At 41.0% G+C, this 17,527-nt stretch overlaps 1 protein-coding gene across 1 annotated transcript in view; it reads right to left on the bottom strand.

Annotated features, from left to right (window-relative positions):
• The window catches only part of BTBD10 (BTB domain containing 10), a gene marked incomplete in the record, with an annotated part of 493,046 nt that overhangs the window by 461,405 nt on the left and 14,114 nt on the right, over positions 1-17,527 (bottom strand). The window contains 1 exon segment of the mRNA XM_053720245.1: positions 14,450-14,646. Coding sequence (XP_053576220.1) covers positions 14,450-14,646 — 197 coding nt within the window.

Below are 17,527 nucleotides of genomic sequence, written 5' to 3'. Positions count from 1 at the left end.
TCAGAAGAAGCAAAAGTATCAAATTTGGAAAATTTGGAAAAAGTGTGAAGAGACGACCAAGTTGCAACCTTGCAAATCTGTTCAACAGAAGAAGCATTGTTTTTAAATGCCCATTAGAAAGCCACAGCCCTAGAAGAATGAGCCGTAATTCTGTCCAGCAGTCTCATATGCCAGACGGATGATACTTTTCAGCCAAAAGGAAAGAGAGGTAGCCGTAGCTCTCTGACCCCTACGCTTTCCAGAAAAAACAATAAATAATGAAGATGATTGACGGAAATCCTTAGTCGTCTGCAAGTAAAACTTCAGGGCACGGACCACATAAAAGTTATGCAACAGACGCTCCTTCTTAGAAGGGTTAGGACACAATGAAGGAACAACAATTTCCTGATTAATATTCTTATTAGAAACAACCTTAGGTAGAAAACCAGGTTTGGTACGTAAAACCGCCTTATCAGAATGGAAGATAAGATAAGGCGAATCACATTGTAACGCTGAAAGCTCAGAAACTCTACGAGCAGAAGAAATAGCAACCAAAAATAAAACTTTCCAAGATAATAACTTAATATTTATGGAATGCATGGGTTCAAACGGAACCCCTTGAAGAACATTAAGAACTAAATTCAAACTCCAGGGTGGAGCAATTGGTCTAAACACAGGCTTGATTCTGGTCAGAGCCTGACAAAGACTGAACATCTGGAACATCTGCCAAACGTTTGTGTAGTAAAACTGACAAAGCAGATATTTGTCCCTTTAAGGAACTTGCTGATAACCCTTTCTCCAATCCTTCTTGGAGAAAAGACAGAATCCTGGGAATCCTAACTCTACTCCATGAGTAGCCCTTGGATTCACATCAACAAAGATATTTACGCCACATCTTATGGTAGATTTTTCTAGTGACAGGCTTAAGTGCCTGAATCAAAGTATCAATGACCGAATCAGAGAATCCCGGCTTAGATAAAATCAAGTGTTCAATCTCCAAGCAGTCAGTTGCAGAGAAACTAGATTCGGGTGTTTGAAGTGTCCCTGAATGAGAAGGTCCTGCCTCAATGGAAGCTTCCTCGGCGGCAGAGATGACATGCCCACTAGATCGGCATACCAAGTCCTGCGAGGCCACGCAGGCGCGATTAGAATTACTGAAGCCCTCTCCTGTTTGATCCGAGCAATCACCCGGGGAAGGAGAGCAAACGGTGGAAACACATAAGCTAGGTTGAACAGCCAAGGCACTGCCTAGGCATCTATCAGTTCGGCCTGAGGATCCCTTGACCTGGATCCTTATCTTGGGAGCTTGGCATTCTGACGAGACGCCATCAGATCCAATTCCGGTCTGCCCCATCTGAGGATCAGAGTGGCAAAGACCTCCTGATGAAGTTCCCACTCCCCTGGATGAAACGTCTGTCTGCTTAAAAAGTCCGCTTCCCATTTGTCCACTCCTGGGATGTAGATTGCTGACAGATAACAAGAGTGAGTTTCCGCCCACCGAATTATTGTGGATACTTCGGTCATCGCTAAGGAACTCCTTGTTTCTCCCTGATGATTGATGTAAGACACAGTCGTGATGTCCAAGAGTCCCGAACAGTGTCAGCTATGGGATACATCTTTTTAAAATTAGGACAAGGTGAGAACGGGATACCCGGTCTGTCCCATTCCCTCTTAATTTCCAAAATTCTCTTAGGAATCGGGAAAACATCAGTGTAAGCAGGTACCGCCAAGTATTTGTCCATCTTACACAATTTCTCTGGTGGTACCACAATAGAGTCACAATCATCCAGAGTCGCTAAAAACCTCACGAAGTAATAGGCGGAGGTGTTCAAGCTTAAATCTAAAGGACATGACGTCCGAGCCAGTCTGAGGCAAGACACTTCCCAAATCGGAAAGTTCCCCCTCAGACAGAAGTTCCCTGACCCCCAAATCAGATCCCTGTGAGGGTACATCCGAAATAGCTAACAAAGCATCAGAGGACTCAGTATTCACATTGACTTCTGTCCTGCTGCGTTTGCCCTGTAACACTGCAACTTAGATAACACCTCTGTAAGGGTAGTTGACATAACTGCAGCCATATCCTGCAGAGTAAATGAATTAGACGCAGTTGAAGAACCCAACGTCGCTTGGGTGGGCGTTAAAGGTTGTGACGCTTGGGGAGAATTTGGCGGCATATCCTGATTCTCCTCAGACTGAGAATTATCCTTAGGCACACTTTATTCTTTACATAAAATATGCTTTTTACATTGTAAGGCCCTCTCAGTACACGAAGGACACAAAGTAAGAGGGGGTTCCACAATGGCATCTAAGCACATAGAACAAGTACAGGGAGTGCAGAATTATTAGGCAAGTTGTATTTTTGAGGATTAATTTTATTATTGAACAACCACCATGTTCTCAATGAACCCAAAAAAACTCATTAATATCAAAGCTGAATATTTTTGGAAGTAGTTTTTAGTTTGTTTTTAGTTTTAGCTATTTTAGGGGGATATCTGTGTGTGCAGGTGACTATTACTGTGCATAATTATTAGGCAACTTAACAAAAAACAAATACATACCCATTTCAATTATTTATTTTTACCAGTGAAACCAATATAACATCTCAACATTCACAAATATACATTTCTGACATTGAAAAACAAAACAAAAACAAATCAGTGACCAATATAGCCACCTTTCTTTGCAAGGACATTCAAAAGCCTGCCATCCATGGATTCTGTCAGTGTTTTGATCGGTTCACCATCAACATTGCGTGCAGCAGCAACCACAGCCTCCCAGACACTGTTCAGAGAGGTATACAGTGACCAATATAGCCACCTTTCTTTGCAAGGACATTCAAAAGCCTGCCATCCATGGATTCTGTCAGTGTTTTGATCGGTTCACCATCAACATTGCGTGCAGCAGCAACCACAGCCTCCCAGACACTGTTCAGAGAGGTATACTGTTTTCCCTCCTTGTAAATCTCACATTTGATGATGGACCACAGGTTCTCAATGGGGTTCAGATCAGGTGAACAAGGAGGCCATGTCATTAGATTTTCTTCTTTTATACCCTTTCTTGCCAGCCACGCTGTGGAGTACTTGGACGCGTGTGATGGAGCATTGTCCTGCATGAAAATCATGTTTTTCTTAAAGGATGCAGACTTCTTCCTGTACCACTGCTTGAAGAAGGTGTCTTCCAGAAACTGGCAGTAGGACTGGGAGTTGAGCTTGACTCCATCCTCAACCCGAAAAGGCCCCACAAGCTCATCTTTGATGATACCAGCCCAAACCAGTACTCCACCTCCACCTTGCTGGCGTCTGAGCTCTCTGCCCTTTACCAATCCAGCCACGGGCCCATCCATCTGGCCCATCAAGACTCACTCTCATTTCATCAGTCCATAAAACCTTAGAAAAATCAGTCTTGAGATATTTCTTGGCCCAGTCTTGACGTTTCAGCTTGTGTGTCTTGTTCAGTGGTGGTCGTCTTTCAGCCTTTCTTACCTTGGCCATGTCTCTAGGTATTGCACACCTTGTGCTTTTGGGCACTCCAGTGATGTTGCAGCTCTGAAATATGGCCAAACTGGTGGCAAGTGGCATCTTGGCAGCTGCACGCTTGACTTTTCTCAGTTCATGGGCAGTTATTTTGCGCCTTGGTTTTTCCACACGCTTCTTGCGACCCTGTTGACTATTTTGAATGAAACGCTTGATTGTTCGATGATCACGCTTCAGAAGCTTTGCAATTTTAAGAGTGCTGCATCCCTCTGCAAGATATCTCACTATTTTTTACTTTTCTGAGCCTGTCAAGTCCTCCTTTTGACCCATTTTGCCAAAGGAAAGGAAGTTGCCTAATAATTATGCACACCTGATATAGGGTGTTGATGTCATTAGACCACACCCCTTCTCATTACAGAGATGCACATCACCTAATATGCTTAATTGGTAGTAGGCTTTCGAGCCTATACAGCTTGGAGTAAGACAACATGCATAAAGAGGATGATGTGGTCAAAATACTAATTTGCCTAATAATTCTGCACTCCCTGTAGTTTCCTCAAGTTCAGACATGTTAGACTAGCAATAGGAATAATAGTCGTTCTTAACTTAAAATATTGAGCTCTGAAATCAATTACAGGTGACCCTCGTTTTACAACGATTCAATTTACACCGTTTCAGAATAACAACCTTTTTTTCCAGTCATGTGACCGCTATTGAAAAGCATTGAGAAGCAGTGCATTTATTAAAATAGCCAGTAGGTGGAGCTGTCCTCTTGTGTTGCAGCAAAGTTCCATAAAGTTCCATAAAATGTATGAAATGAATCAGTTGAACCAGACCTGAGCTATCGAGCAGATTTCAAAGGAACAAGATCTTCATGTCTATAGATTGGAATGCATAGAAAGAACGGTTTGCAGAAAAATGCAAGTGAAGTCTGAGTTGTGTGATTTGTTCATTTAACTTAGTTTAATTATATATTCTGTGTTGTGTGATTATTTTATTAGGTTTATAATGCTGTTTAGCAATTAAAGTCTTCATTTCAAAGCTTTAAAAATAATGTATTAGGTGTTACTTATGACAATTTTGAGAGGGGCCTGGAACCTAGCTCCCTCACTTCCCATTGACTTACATTATAAACTGGCTTTCAATTTACAACGGTTTCGATTTACAACCATTCCTTCTGGAACCTAACCCTGGCGTAAACTGAGGGCTACCTGTATATATACAAAAATGTTAAGACAAAAAACGTGTACTGCGCCTTTCAATGATAAAAGCGCAACAATTTTTCTGTTAACTGCAATTTATGGCAAAATAAAGTTTGCGGTAATAAAAAATGCCCTTAAGTGTGCCAATATACCTTACAATATTGCACCGCTTGTTTGGCAAGATCTTTATCAATTAATATCAACTTTTATTAGCACTTAAGGCCTCTGCACCCAGATTACACTGCTTCGTCTTAGATAGCAATCCTAAATCCCTCTGTACCCTTGGAGTACAAATCAACTTAGGCCAAACCGGAGCTCAGAACCGTGCTGCTTGTTCCGGCTGAAGACCGCGCGACTAAGCGTGCGAAAATAGGCCCCGCCCACCGTGGGCATACTCGAGCCGCACTTAAGCCTGCATGGGCCGAAAACCAAACATGTCTATATATCAACCTGAATGATAAAACGCCATGTGCACCTCATTGTACACTCTACACAATAAAAGTGCCAAAAACAAACATAATAAAGCTCTCTCTCAGGCCTATTATTTTGATTGACCCAAAAGCCACCAGCCCATGGACAGCAAACCGCATCTCCCAGCGTCAGCCCACATATGAATAAGTGCAAATCAAACACACTGATATCATTATAAAAAAAAGGAATCCATGAACACTATTTTTATATCTATAGTGCTTACTGAGTATCCCTCCCCATTTAGGGAAAAATGTTAGCCTGTTCTGATGTAACAAGTCTCCCCAGAAACAAATGTCTGAACATACCTCAATGCTGCTTGTAGCATGATACGGTTCTCCACAATGAAGATATTTCTTTAGACTACTTTCAACTGCTCAGTGGAAAACCAACCGGATCTTAGATAATTTTTGCTAAGATCATTAGCATCAGGGCAGAAAAATAAGATGTCTCCACTCCTCCTAGGGATTAAGTGACTGATGATTTATCCCTGAGAAAAATAGTACTCACTGGCACCATTTTAAAATAAAAAAGGAAATTTATGCTTACCTGATAAATTGATTTACTCTACGAAACGACGAGTCCACGGATTCATCCTTACTTGTGGGATATTATCCTCCTGCTAACAGGAAGTGGCAGAGAGCACCACAGCAGAGCTGTATATATAGCTCCTCCCTTCTCTCCACCCCCAGTCATTCAATCGAAGGTATAGGAAGAGAAAAGAAAAGCAAAAAGGTGCAGAGGTGACTGAAGTTTTGAAAACAAAAATATAATCTGTCTAATATGACAGAAACAGAATTTATGCTTACCTGATAAATTACTTTCTCCAACGGTGTGTCCGGTCCACGGCGTCATCCTTACTTGTGGGAATATCTCTTCCCCAACAGGAAATGGCAAAGAGTTCCAGCAAAGCTGGCCATATAGTCCCTCCCAGGCTCCGCCCACCCCAGTCATTCGACCGACGGACAGGAGGAAAATATAGGAGAAACCATATGGTACCGTGGTGACTGTAGTTAGAGAAAATAATTCATCAGACCCGATTAAAAAACCAGGGCGGGCCGTGGACCGGACACACCGTTGGAGAAAGTAATTTATCAGGTAAGCATAAATTCTGTTTTCTCCAACATTGGTGTGTCCGGTCCACGGCGTCATCCTTACTTGTGGGAACCAATACCAAAGCTTTAGGACACAGATGAAGGGAGGGAGCAAATCAGGTTACCTAAACAGAAGGCACCACGGCTTGCAAAACCTTTCTCCCAAAAATAGCCTCCGAAGAAGCAAAAGTATCAATTTTGTAAAATTTGGCAAAAGTGTGCAGTGAAGACTAAGTCGCTGCCTTACATATCTGATCAACAGAAGCCTCGTTCTTGAAGGCCCATGTGGAAGCCACAGCCCTAGTGGAGTGAGTTGTGATTCTTTCAGGAGGCTGCCGTCCGGCAGTCTCGTAAGCCAATCGGATAATGCCTTTAAGTCAAAAGGAAAGAGAGGTAGAAGTCGCTTTTTGACCTCTCCTTTTACCAGAATAGACGACAAACAGAGAAGATGTTTGTCTGAAATCTTTTGTAGCTTCTAAATAGAATTTTAGAGCACGGACTACGTCCAAATTGTGTAACAAACGTTCCTTCTTTGAAACTGGATTCGGACACAAAGAAGGTACAACTATCTCCTGGTTAATATTCTTGTTAGAAACAACCTTTGGAAGAAAACCAGGCTTAGTACGCAAAACCACCTTATCTGCATGGAACACCAGATAGGGCGGAGAACACTGCAGAGCAGATAACTCTGAAACTCTGCTAGCAGAAGAAATAGCAACCAAAAACAAAACTTTCCAAGATAACAACTTAATATCTATGGAATGTAGAGGTTCAAACGGAACCCCTTGAAGAACTGAAAGAACTAGATTTAAACTCCAGGGAGGAGTCAAAGGTCTGTAAACAGGCTTGATCCTAAACAGAGCCTGAACAAATGCTTGAACATCTGGCACAGCTGCCAGTCGTTTGTGTAGTAAGACAGATAAAGCAGAAATCTGTCCCTTTAGAGAACTCGCAGATAATCCTTTATCCAAACCTTCTTGGTGAAAGGAAAGAATCTTAGGAATTTTTATCTTATTCCATGGGAATCCCTTGGATTCACATCAGCAGATATATCTTTTCCATATTTTATGGTAAATCTTTCTAGTTACCGGTTTTCTGGCCTGAACCAGAGTATCTATCACAGAATCTGAAAACCCACGCTTTGATAGAATCAAGCGTTCAATCTCCAAGCCGTCAGCTGGAGGGAGCCCAGATTTGGATGTTCGAATGGACCCTGAACAAGAAGGCCCTGTCTCAAAGGTAGCTTCCATGGTGGAACCAATAACATATTCACCAGGTCTGCATACCAAGTCCTGCGTGGCCACACAGGAGCTATCAAGATCACCGAGGCCCTCTCCTGTTTGATCCTGGCTACCAGCCTGGGAATGAGAGGAAACGGTGGAAACACATAAGCTAGGTTGAAGGACCAAGGTGCTACTAGTGCATCCACTAGAGTCGCCTTGGGATCCCTGGATCTGGACCCGTAGCAAGGAACCTTGAAGTTCTGACGAGACGCCATCAGATCCATATCTGGAATGCCCCATAATTGCGTCAACTGGGCAAAGATCTCCGGGTGGAGTTCCCACTCCCCCGGATGGAATGTCTGACGACTCAAGTAATCCGCTTCCCAGTTTTCCACACCTAGGATGTGGATCGCAGATAGGTGGCAGGAGTGATCCTCCGCCCATTGTATTATTTTGGTCACTTCTTTCATCGCCAGGGAACTCCTTGTTCCCCCCTGATGATTGATATACGCAACAGTCGTCATGTTGTCTGATTGGAATCTTATGAATCTGGCCTTTGCAAGCTGAGGCCAAGCCCTGAGAGCATTGAATATCGCTCTTAGTTCCAGAATGTTTATCGGGAGAAGAGACTCTTCCCGAGACCATAGTCCCTGAGCTTTCAGGGATTCCCAGACCGCGCCCCAGCCCACTAGACTGGCGCCGGTCGTGACAATGACCCACTCTGGTCTGCGGAAGCTCATTCCCTGGGATAGGTGGTCCAGGGTAAGCAACAAACGGAGTAAATTTCTGGTCTTCTGATCTACTTGAATCGCTGGAGACAAGTCTGTATAGTCCCCATTCCACTGTTTCAGCATGCACAGTTGTAATGGTCTTAGATGAATTCGCGCAAAAGGAACTATGTCCATTGCTGCAACCATCAACCCTACTACTTCCATGCACTGAGCTATGGAAGGACGTGGAACAGAATGAAGAACTTGACAAGCGCTTAGAAGTTTTGACTTTCTGACATCTGTCAGAAAAATCCTCATTTCTAAGAAATCTATTATTGTTCCCAAGAAGGGAACTCTTGTTGACGGAGACAGAGAACTTTTTTCTATGTTCACCTTCCATCCGTGAGATCTGAGAAAGGCCAGAACGATGTTTGTATGAGCCTTTGCTTTTGAAAGGGACGCTTGTATTAGAATGTCGTCCAAGTATGGTACTACTGCAATGCCCCTCGGTCTTAGGACCGCTAGAAGGGACCCGAGTACCTTTGTGAAAATTCTTGGAGCAGTGGCTCATCCGAATGGGAGGGCCACAAACTGGTAATGTTTGTCCAGAAAGGCGAACCTTAGGAACTGATGATGTTCTTTGTGGATAGGAATATGTAGGTACGCATCCTTTAGATCCACGGTAGTCATAAATTGACCTTCCTGGATAGTGGGTAGAATAGTTTGAATGGTTTCCATTTTGAACGATGGTACCCTGAGAAATTTGTTTAGGATCTTTAAATCCAGAATTGGTCTGAAGGTTCCCTCTTTTTTGGGAACTACGAACAGATTTGAGTAAAATCCCATTCCTTGTTCCGTCATTGGAACTGGGTGTATCACTCCCATTTTTAACAGGTCTTCTACACAATGTAAGAATGCCTGTCTCTTTATTTGGTTTGAGGATAAGTGAGACATGTGGAACCTTCCCCTTGGGGGTAGTTCCTTGAATTCCAGAAGATAACCCTGAGAAACGATTTCTAGCGCCCAGGGATCCTGAACATCTCTTGCCCAAGCCTGAGCAAAGAGAGAGAGTCTGCCCCCCACTAGATCCGGTCCCGGATCGGGGGCTACTCCTTCATGCTGTTTTGTTAGCGGTAGCAGGCTTCTTGGTCTGCTTACCCTTGTTCCAGCCTTGCATCGGTTTCCAGGCTGGCTTGGACTGTGAGGCATTACCCTCTTGCTTAGAGTATGCAGAATTAGAGGCCGGTCCGTTCCTGAAATTACGAAAGGAATGAAAATTAGACTTATTCTTGGCCTTGAAAGGCCTATCTTGTGGGAGGGCGTGGCCCTTTCCCCCAGTGATGTCTGAGATAATCTCTTTCAATTCTGGTCCAAAGAGAGTTTTACCCTTGAAGGGGATGTTAAGCAATTTTGTCTTGGATGATACATCCGCTGACCAAGACTTTAGCCAAAGCGCTCTGCGCGCCACAATTGCAAACCCTGAATTTTTTGCCGCTAATCTAGCTAATTGCAAAGCGGCATAAAAGAGTTAGCCAACTTAAGTGCGTGAACTCTGTCCATAACCTCCTCATATGGAGTCTCTCTACTGAGCGACTTTTCTAGTTCCTCGAACCAGAACCACGCTGCTGTAGTGACAGGAACAATGCACGAAATGGGTTGTAGAAGGTAACCTTGCTGTACAAAAATCTTTTTAAGCAAACCCTCCAATTTTTTATCCATAGGATCTTTGAAAGCACAACTATCCTCAATAGGAATAGTAGTGCGCTTGTTTAAAGTAGAAACTGCCCCCTCGACCTTAGGGACTGTCTGCCATAAGTCCTTTCTTGGGTCGACCATAGGAAATAATTTCTTAAATATAGGAGGGGGAACAAAAGGTATGCCGGGCTTCTCCCACTCCTTATTCACTATGTCCGCCACCCGCTTGGGTATAGGAAAAGCGTCGGAGTGCACCGGAACCTCTAGGAACTTGTCCATCTTGCATAATTTTTCTGGAATGACCAAGTTGTCACAATCATCCAGAGTAGATAACACCTCCTTAAGCAGTGCGCGGAGATGTTCTAATTTAAATTTAAATGTCACAACATCAGGTTCAGCCTGTTGAGAAATTTTTTCTGAATCTGAAATTTCCCCATCTGACAAAACCTCCCTCATGGCCCCTTCAGATTGGTGTGAGGGTATGACAGAACCATTATCATCTGCGCCCTCCTGCTCTTCAGTGTTTAAAACAGAGCAATCGCGCTTTCTCTGATATGCAGGCATTTTGGATAAAATATTAGCTATGGAGTTATCCATTACAGCCGTCAATTGTTGCATGGTAATAAGCATTGGCGCGCTAGAAGTACTAGGGGCCTCCTGCGTGGGCAAAACTGGCGTAGACACAGAAGGAGATGATGTAGAACTGTGTCTACTCCCTTCATCTGATGAATCATCTTGGGCAACTTTACCAACTGTGGCAGTACTGTCCTTACTTTGTTTGGACGCTATGGCACAATTATCACACAATTTTGAAGGGGGAGACACATTGGCTTTCATACATAAAGAACATAGCTTATCTGAAGGCACAGACATGTTAAACAGGCTTAAACTTGTCAATAAAGCACAAAGACCGTTTTAAAACAAAACCGTTACTGTCTCTTTAAATTTTAAACAGAGCACACTTTACTACTGAATATGTGAAAAAATATGAAGGAATTGTTCAAAATTTACCAAAATTTCACCACAGTGTCTTAAAGCATTAAAAGTATTGCACACCAATTTTCAGAGCTTTAATCCTTAAAATAACGAAACCGGTTACAGATTTAACCCCTATACAGTCCCAGCTACAGCCTTTGCTGTGACTTTACCAAGCCCAGAGGGGAATACGATACCAAATAACGCCTTCTAGGAACTTTTCCAACCACTTTCAGATCCTCACACATGCATCTGCATGTCTTGCTGTCAAAAACAACTGCGCAGTAATGGCGAGAAAATGAGGCTCAGCCTACAACTGGGAAGGCCCTTCCTGACTGGAAAAGGTGTCTAACATAGTGCCTGACGTTAAAAAACGTTCCCCAAGTTTATAAGTGTGAATTATCAGCATAAACATGTATAAAATGTCCAAATAAAGCAATCGATTTAGCCCATAAAAGTGTCTACCAGTTTTATAGCCCATATTAAGCCCTTTATTCTGTTTGAGACTAAGAAAATGGCTTACCGGTCCCCATGAGGGGAAATGACAGCCTTCCAGCATTACAGAGTCTTGTTAGAAATATGGCTAGTCATACCTTAAGCAGAAAGGTCTGCTGTTTCCCCCAACTGAAGTTACTTCATCTCAACAGTCCTATGTGGAAACAGCAATCTATTTTAGTTACTGTCTGCTAAAATCATCTTCCTCTCACAAACAGAAATCTTCATCCTTTTCTGTTTCAGAGTAAATAGTACATACCAGCACTATTTTAAAATAAACTCTTGATAGTAGAATAAAAAAACTACAACTAAACACCACATACTCTTAACCATGTCTGTGGAGATGTTGCCTGTGCAACGACAAAGAGAATGACTGGGGTGGGCGGAGCCTGGGAGGGACTATATGGCCAGCTTTGCTGGGACTCTTTGCCATTTCCTGTTGGGGAAGAGATATTCCCACAAGTAAGGATGACGCCGTGGACCGGACACACCAATGTTGGAGAAAATCAATTTATCAGGTAAGCATAAATTTCCTTTTCTTCTACTAGATACGACGAGTCCACGGATTCATCCTTACTTGTGGGATACAATACCAAAGCAACAGGACACGGATGAACGGGAGGGACAAGACAGATACCTAAACAGAAGGCACCACTGCTTGAAGAACTTTTCTCCCAAAAATAGCCTCAGAAGAAGCAAAAGTATCAAATTTGTAAAATTTGGAAAAGGTATGAAGGGAGGAACAAGTCACAGCCTTACAAATCTGTTCAACAGAAGCATCGTTTCTAAAAGCCCATGTGGAAGCCACCACTCTAGTAGAATGAGCTGCAATTTTTTTAGGAGGCTGCTGTCCAGCAGTCTCGTATGCCAAACGGATGATGCTTTTCAGCCAAAAAGAAAGAGGTAGCCGTAGCTTTTTGACCCCTACGCTTTCCAGAATAAACAACAAATAGAGAAGATGTTTGACGTAAATCCTTGGTCGCTTGTAAATAAAACTTCAAGGCACGAACCACGTCCAAGTTATGTAACAGACGCTCCTTCTTAGAAGAAGGATTAGGACACAGAGAAGGAACAACAATTTCCTGATTAATATTCTTATTTGAAACAACCTTAGGAAGGAATCCAGGTTTAGTACGCAAAACCACCTTATCAGAATGGAATATAAGATAAGGCGAGTCACAATGTAACGCAGAAAGCTCCGAAACTCTTCGAGCAGAAGAGATAGCAACTAAAAACAAAACTTTCCAAGATAAAAGCTTAATATCTATGGAATGCATGGGTTCAAACGGAACCCCTTGAAGAACATTGAGAACTAAATTCAAACTCCATGGCGGAGCAACAGGTTTAAACACAGGCTTGATTCTGACTAAAGTCGGACAAAAAGACCGAACGTCTGGGACATCCGTCAGACGCTTGTGTAGTAAAATTGACAAAGCAGAAATTTGTCCCTTTAATGACCTCTTTCACTTTACCTCTTCCTATTACTAGCATAGGCAAAGAGAATGACTGGGGGTGGAGAGAAGGGAGGAGCTATATATATACAGCTCTGCTGTGGTGCTCTTTGCCACTTCCTGTTAGCAGGAGGATAATATCCCACAAGTAAGGATGAATCCGTGTACTCGTCGTATCTAGTAGAAGAAAGCTTCTTGATTGAAGAAACTAAACACACACCTCACTTTACCTCTTACTATCACTAACACAAGCAAAGAGAATGACTGGGGGTGGAGGGAAGGGAAGAGCTATATATACAGCTCTGCTGTGGTGCTCTTCGCCCTTTCATGCTAGCAGGAGGTTAAATCCCACAAGGATGAAATCCGTGGACTCGTCATAACTTGTAAAAGAAAACCCATTAACCATTTTTTCTAGAATCACCCTTATTGTCCTTCCTCCCTCCTCCCCAACTTTTTTTTATGTTACCTATCCGTGTAGCATGGCGTAGCACTCACGCCCTCCTCCCAACCCCTCCACCGATGGGGCACCCACCCGCCTCCCTCCTTACGCTCCCACACACCAACGATCGGCACCACCACTGTCCGATGCAGAGTGGGCCCTCTCTGCATCAGTAACTCTGCAAATCTATTTCTGCAGTGCCCCACACGAAAGAGCACGATGTTGCAATTTTGAGCGAGATTGCGGCAGAGAGAAGCCCAGGACTGCGATGTACAGGGTACGTCGCTGGTCCTTAAGGGCATAACAACCAGGGGTTAAAGGGATATGGAACCCAAATTTTCTTTCTTTGATGATTCAGATATAGCATACAATTTAAAGCAATTTTTAAATTTACTCCTATTATCAATTTTTCTTCATTCTCTTGGTATGTAAGCTTACAAGCCGGACCATTTTTGGTTCAGGACCCTGGGTAGCGCTTGCGGATTGGTGGCTACATTTCCAGTATAACTTAACCAGCAATTTTCAGATGTAAATGGAATAATAAATATGAAAGGTTTTTAGTCTAAAACAAACATTTATGTAGAAAACCATGATTTAAAAAGATAGATAATCCCTTTATTACCCAATTCCCCAGTTTTGCATAACCAACACGGTTATATAAATATACTTTTTACCTATGTGATTACCTTGTATCTAAGCCTCTGCAGACTGCCCTCTTATTTAAGTTCTTTTGACAGACTTGCATTTTAGCCAATCAGTACTGACCCATAAATAACATTGTGCTCACTCCTCTTAAGTTATCTATATGGCACACACGAACTAGCACTGTCTATCACAGAAAAACTTATTTCGACTAAACTGTCCCTTTAAATCGAGTCTTACTGTCAGCCAGTGAAACGTCATGCCCTGGCAATCACAAGCTTCCCATTAGCTCCACTGTAAATTTAAAAAGATTTTACTAACTTTTTTGTGCAAAACAAATATTTTTAACAAATTTAACTGCTGCTTTTTCATTTTATACATGATAGAAGAATTTTGAGTAATATGTCCCTTTAGGAAATGTATTTGCTTGTAGAGGTTGTCAGTTTATTGAACAATTAACCTAGGATAAATTAATTTTAAAGCACTTATTTCTTATTATTTAAATGACTTACACTTGCACAATCATTGTACTCCTTTAATGTTCAACAAATTCAGGCATAAAAGAAAGTAACCACTACCGGATATTAAAACATAAATACTTACCGCTTTGATGTTGCCGAGTTGGTGAGGTCACATTTCTGATGCATGGAGTGAGCTGACTTTCTCCTCTTTCATGGGATGAATCCCGGGACCTGTCACTTGAGCGACGTCTATCTCTTGAACGCTCATGACCGCCGGTGGCACCTTGAAGACTCATTTTTGTGCGAACTGTTCCACCTCTAGCACCTCGTGATGGAGTACTGAAAAACAAGCACACACTAATGACATTCAGGATCCCCAGCGATACAGTACACAGATGTGCAAATGTTCAGACAAATGTAACAAACATTCGCCAAAAAATCATAAGAGGTATTTTGTATGCAAGGAAGAATGATTATTATATAAATAAAACATAAAGAGACATGAAATACAATTATTCTTTCAGGATGCAGATTGAACATACAATTTTCAAACAATTTGCTTCTATTATCAAAAGTTGCTTTGTTCTCTTGGTATCCTTTGAAATGCACTGCTGGGAGCTAGCTGAACACATGGTGAGTCATTTTGAAGCCACCAATAAGCAGCTAGTTCTCAGTAGTGCATTGTCCCTTTGTGCCTACTTAGCTATGCTTTAACAAAAGGATACCAAGGGAACAAAGGAAATTAGATAAAAGAAATAAACTGGAAAGATGTTTAACATTGCATGCTCAATCTGAATCATGAAAGGAAAAATTGTTGAGTTAATGTCCATTTAAAAAGGAAATTAAAGTGAAGTTATACTTTAAAATGTTCTCTGTTTTAACATGCTGCTAATAAATAAGTTTTAAATTCTTTATGAACAATGAAATCTTATAACATTGTACCTGTATCTTCTTCACAATGTTTTAAATTACCTGAACTACCTATTTGATTTGCAGCAAATCTAAAGTTGCATACATTTGCTTTCTGACTTCTCTAGGGAATGTGCACAAAAGTGAGAGAGTGTTTAATGACCCTTTGATACCTCTACACCGCCTTGCATACACACAGAATGCGATTCATGGTGTATACCGCCAATGACCAGTAACTGCCAAAAGGGAATTGTGTCTGCATGTTAAAATAGAACTGGCATAATCTGGGGACACTTTCACCTCCTAGTATTTGAACACTCTTACTGACCCTCAACTCTACTGCTTTTCTTTATGCCTTTAAAGAAACATTCCAGTCAAATTGTAAATGCGCATAAATTACATCTTAGAATAGGAACATATTTGCAATATACATGTATTGTCAAAACTGCTTCTAGTAAAAGTTATTACTGTTTTGGTGTTAACATTTTTATCTGCACAGTCATGTGAAGCATAGCTAGATATTGTCAGTGCACCAGCATTTTAAATACTGCAGCTGCTTATAGAGTCAGTGGGGCTTGTATCCGGTCTGTAATTAACAAATTGAGTCATTACCAGATACTACAAGCACCTTGGGCTCTCTGAGCAAGTGCCGTGTTTAAAATGCTGGTGCACAGTACAGACTTAAATACACTTTTGAAACAGATATACCTTTTATTAAAAGCATTTTTGCTAATACATATACATTGCAAAAATGCTTCTATTCAAAACTGAAATGCACCCATGCAGATTCCAAGTTTGGCTGGAATGTCCCTTTAAATGGAATTCATTTCAAAATGAAATGTCCCATAAAATGGTTAATCATGCATGTTTTTTTTTATTTTTTATTATTTAATCAAAAAAACTTTACGGTATACTTTCAGTATTATGGCTGCTTTTTTGTAATTTAAATCTGAGATCATGTCTCAGTGACTGCTTGATCAGTGCAGGACCTTATTTATATGTCTAGCTGCTCACATTGCATGAAACAAACCTTTCCAAAAGGTATTTCCTTAGACTGCAAAACAATGCACGGTGCCAACTAAATGACATTTTAAAATGTAAGATTTAAATTACATACAAGACCTTTTTTTATAAAAGATAAAAACAGCCCATTTAAAAAAAAAAAAAAAAATTCAACATTTTTCAGTACAAGATTTAACAGGACTAAAAATAAGCATGGTCAATCGTTTAATTAGGGTCAATATACACACATTTGGGAGCAGTTAACTATGTATATACCTATAACTTTCAACAGAATTTATCAAGAGACTGATTATTTTTTAACAATATTAACAGCTCTAGTTCCCAAGAGGTATGACTTCAAGGATACATAATTCATTATGCCAATTACTATTTTATTTTTTTTACTAAACAAAGACGGCAACCCCGAATGCACTACATAGTGACATTACAGTTTGTGACACTAAGTTTGCTTCTAGTATTACATAAACAAAACTTTAATCCTAATCAGTACTGTATGGCAATAAACAGATGAGAATGCATTTGGTTAGTCAGTAAATCATTTTAGTTTCATACCCATCACACAAAGCCACAAGTCTGCATACAGCATTTAACCACAGTTATAACACCTAACCTTTACTTTAAATGAATTATTGGTTTGATGCATAAATTGCAATTACTTATAACATATGTATATAAACAGCACAACTACAGACTTTTCACATGATAAAACCCCATCCGTCTGTAGCCTCTTTAAAGCGTGTCACTAATATACTACAGACTTTCACTGTTTTATTAAAACTAATCTTATCTCTGCTACATAACCAGTACAATATTTTGCACTTGCATACGGATGGAGACATGTATAGCAAAACAAATGCCAGGCTGGAAAAGGTTTAACCTCTCCATTTACTGATATAAGTACGTAATATTAATACACTTTCTACAAGTAACTTTAAAGTTTTTATAGACAGTTTACCTTTAGGCATATAGCAGATGGAATTAAATATCCTAAAGCAATATAATTTATGTAGCACTAGTTTCTTTTTAACTAGACAAACATGCTTTAAAATAATAAAAGAAATACAAAAAAAAAAAAGATACGCACCTTCCAGTTTCAGCGGCCAGGCATTGCAAGAGATTTGGTATCAGAGCACAAAGAAACAGAGTGCCGTCAAACAATGCTTGTTTGAAAGCCAGCTCAGCATATTTTGGCATTACTTGCAAAGTTCAGCATATCTGCTGGTTCTATCATATTAACTGAACTCACTGCAGTATTATTAAAAACGCACTGTCCTTTTGTCTCCTTACC

This window comes from Bombina bombina, chromosome 7, assembly GCF_027579735.1.
Source record: "Bombina bombina isolate aBomBom1 chromosome 7, aBomBom1.pri, whole genome shotgun sequence".
In the NCBI taxonomy this organism is placed as follows: Eukaryota; Metazoa; Chordata; class Amphibia; order Anura; family Bombinatoridae; genus Bombina; species Bombina bombina.
The sequence above is the reverse complement of the archived record's forward strand: the minus strand, read 5'-3'. Positions and strand labels throughout refer to the sequence as shown.